Source organism: Lepidothrix coronata, unplaced genomic scaffold (assembly GCF_001604755.1).
Source record: "Lepidothrix coronata isolate B3197 unplaced genomic scaffold, Lepidothrix_coronata-1.0 Scaffold600, whole genome shotgun sequence".
NCBI lineage: Eukaryota > Metazoa > Chordata > Aves > Passeriformes > Pipridae > Lepidothrix > Lepidothrix coronata.
In genome coordinates, this window is record NW_016690780.1 from 11115 (window position 1) to 13686 (window position 2572).

Here is a 2572-nt window from a genome sequence, read left to right on the forward strand (position 1 = left end):
TGGATGGATTTGGGTGGATTTGGATGGATTTGGATGGATTTGGGTGGATTTGGATGGATTTGGATGGATTTGGGTGGATTTGGATGGATTTGGATGGATTTGGGTGGATTTGGGTGGATTTGGTCTCCAGGAGGGAACGTGGGCCCCGGATCGGGAGCGGGCGGAGGGGATTGGTTGGAAGGTGCCCGGTTGGAGCCGACCGAGCCAACCTGTGGGTTTTCCCGGGATTTCCCGGGATTTCCCGGGAGCAGGGATCGGCCAGGAGCATTTCTTCAAGAGGATCGAGGCCGCTCATTGCATGGCCTGTGACATGTTGATCCCGGCCCAGAACCACCTGCTCCAGAGGCACCTGCGATCCGCCGACCACAACCGCAACCGCAGGGTGAGCCCGGCAGTTCCGGAGGGCGGGAATTCCGGAGGGCGGGAATTCCGGAGGGTGGGAATTCCGGAGCGCGCGGGGCTCGGGGACGGCTCCGGAATCCCGCTGGGAACCACCTGCCGAGCCAGAGCCGTGGGATGGGGCTGGGCAGGGCTCGTCTCCTTCCTGAGGAGGTGGGAAAATGGGGAGAGGGGCGGGAAAAGGGGGCGGGAAAAGGGACGTCGGAGCCTTTTTGGGGGGATGGAAGGAGGTCCCTTCTCCCGGCGTTCCCCAGGGGAGGGGCTGCCTCGTTAAATATGCAAACATGCAAATGAGGGGGGGCTTGGAGGGCGTTTGGGGAGCTGACGAACGGGATGGAGTCCGTGGATGAGCTGGGCTGGGGAGGGATTGGGATGCCGGGGATGGGGACGCGGGAATGTCGTTCGGCTCCTCCGGAGCGGCTCCGTCTCCAACACGTTATCCAGGCCCAATCCCGGGATATCTGGGGGACGTTCAGCCCATCCACAGCTTCCCCCGGGGTTTGACTTAGTGGAAGTGAGGCAGCTGCTCCATCCATCCATCCATCCCCGTTTTGTGGGATGGGAGAGCGGCTTTCCCAAGCCCTGGGGAGGAGGAGGAGGAGGAGGAGGGAACCCAAACTGCCGATCCCGTTGGAATTCTCCCCCTCCGGACTCTCACCGTGCCCCGTCCCGCTGCAGATGGCTGCCGAGCAGTTCAAGAAGACCAGTTTACACGTGGCCAAGAGTGTCCTGAACAACAAACACATCGTCAAGATGCTGGAAAAATACCTCAAGGTGAGTCCGGGAGAACGTCGGCGCCCGGAGCGGCCTCGTCCCGGAGCGCCGGCGCCGGCGGCTGCCACTCGCCGCCTCCTTGTCCTTAAATCCTGGAGCTCTTTCCTCTGCAGGCGGTTTGACCCCTCCTGGTGGATTTTTGGGATTTTTTTTCCCGTTGATTCTCCCCCCCCCCCTTCCCCCCTCGCAGCCGGTGCCCTGTGCCGGCGTTCCGGGCGCCTGCGCCGGGATCGCAGCCCGGAAACGGGAATTAAAGCGACCAAAACGCTGGAGCTTCCCAAAGTCCCCCCCCCCCGAGCGAGGCCTTGGGGGGGACACCACAGACCCTTGTCCAGGGAGGGCAGGAAGATTCCTGCCGGGATCGGGTCCAACCTGGACGGCTCCCGACCCACCTGGAGGGGAATCCTCCCCCATTTCCGGAGCCGGGGCAGCTCCAGCAGTGAGGAACCCCCCCGGGATCGGGGAGTGCATCCCATTCCCGTGACAAACCCTCCCATTAGTCCCCCCCACCACCCCCTTTTTTCCCTCCTCCTCTTCCCTCGGGAAGCGGCGGAGCACAGCCCGGCCGACCTCCGGAGCCGAGACGGAGCGCGCGGAGGGGTCGGGATCGGGGTCGGGATCGGGATCGCTGGAGGCCTCGCCGGCGCCGGGAATGGCAGGACGGAGCCGGGAAGGGCCCGCGGGGTCTCCGGAGCGCGGGGGGATCGCGCTCCGAGCGGGGCCGGAGCCGAATCCCGGTGGGTGTAACGGGCGTCCGAGAGAGAGGAAAACTCGCCTCCTCCTCCTCCTCCTCCTCCTCCAGGCGAAGAGGAAAAGAAGCGCCTTTGGCTCCTTGTTGTTCCCTGGGAATGCGGGAACGGCCGCGGATCCGGCAGGAGGCCCCGTGTCTGCAGGCAGGGGCAGCAGGTGCCCGCGTGTCCCCCCAGCCCGGGGGAGCGGCCGAGCCCCTTCCCGGCGCACGGCTCGGCTTCGGCCCCGCCCCGGCCGGAGCCGGAGCCCAAAAACTGGGAAAAACTGCGACTCCGACCTCTGGGGCCGGGGAAAAGGGATGTTGAGTGCGGAGTTGGCCAGGTAGGACGGCCCTGTCCTGTTGTCCTGGCAGAGGATGGGCATGTTCCCGTTATCCTGGCATGGGATGACCATGTTCCCATTATCCTGGAATAGGATGGCCATGTTCCCATTATCCGGTGTCCAATTATCTTGGCATAGGATGGCCCTGTCCTGTTATCCTGGCAGAGGATGGGCATGTTCCCATTATCCGGTGTCCAATTATCTTGGCATAGGATGGCCCTGTCCTGTTATCCTGGCAGAGGATGGGCATGTTCCCATTATCCGGTGTCCAATTATCTTGGCATAGGATGGCCCTGTCCTGTTATCCTGGCAGAGGATGGGCATGTTC

General features: G+C 63.5%; 1 protein-coding gene across 3 annotated transcripts in view; it reads left to right on the forward strand.

The window, feature by feature from the left end:
• Positions 1-6: 6 nt before the first annotated feature.
• LOC108510280 (A-kinase anchor protein 8-like) overlaps positions 7-2572 on the forward strand; it is a 6440-nt gene continuing 3874 nt past the window's right edge. Inside the window, exons 1-3 of one of the 3 annotated variants that reach the window (XM_017839947.1) lie at positions 7-382; positions 1078-1173; positions 1976-2079. In XM_017839947.1, the coding sequence (XP_017695436.1) occupies positions 299-382; positions 1078-1173; positions 1976-2079 (284 nt within the window). In that variant the 5' untranslated portion in view covers positions 7-298. The other 2 variants (XR_001878774.1, XR_001878775.1) reach the window with 2 other exon arrangements.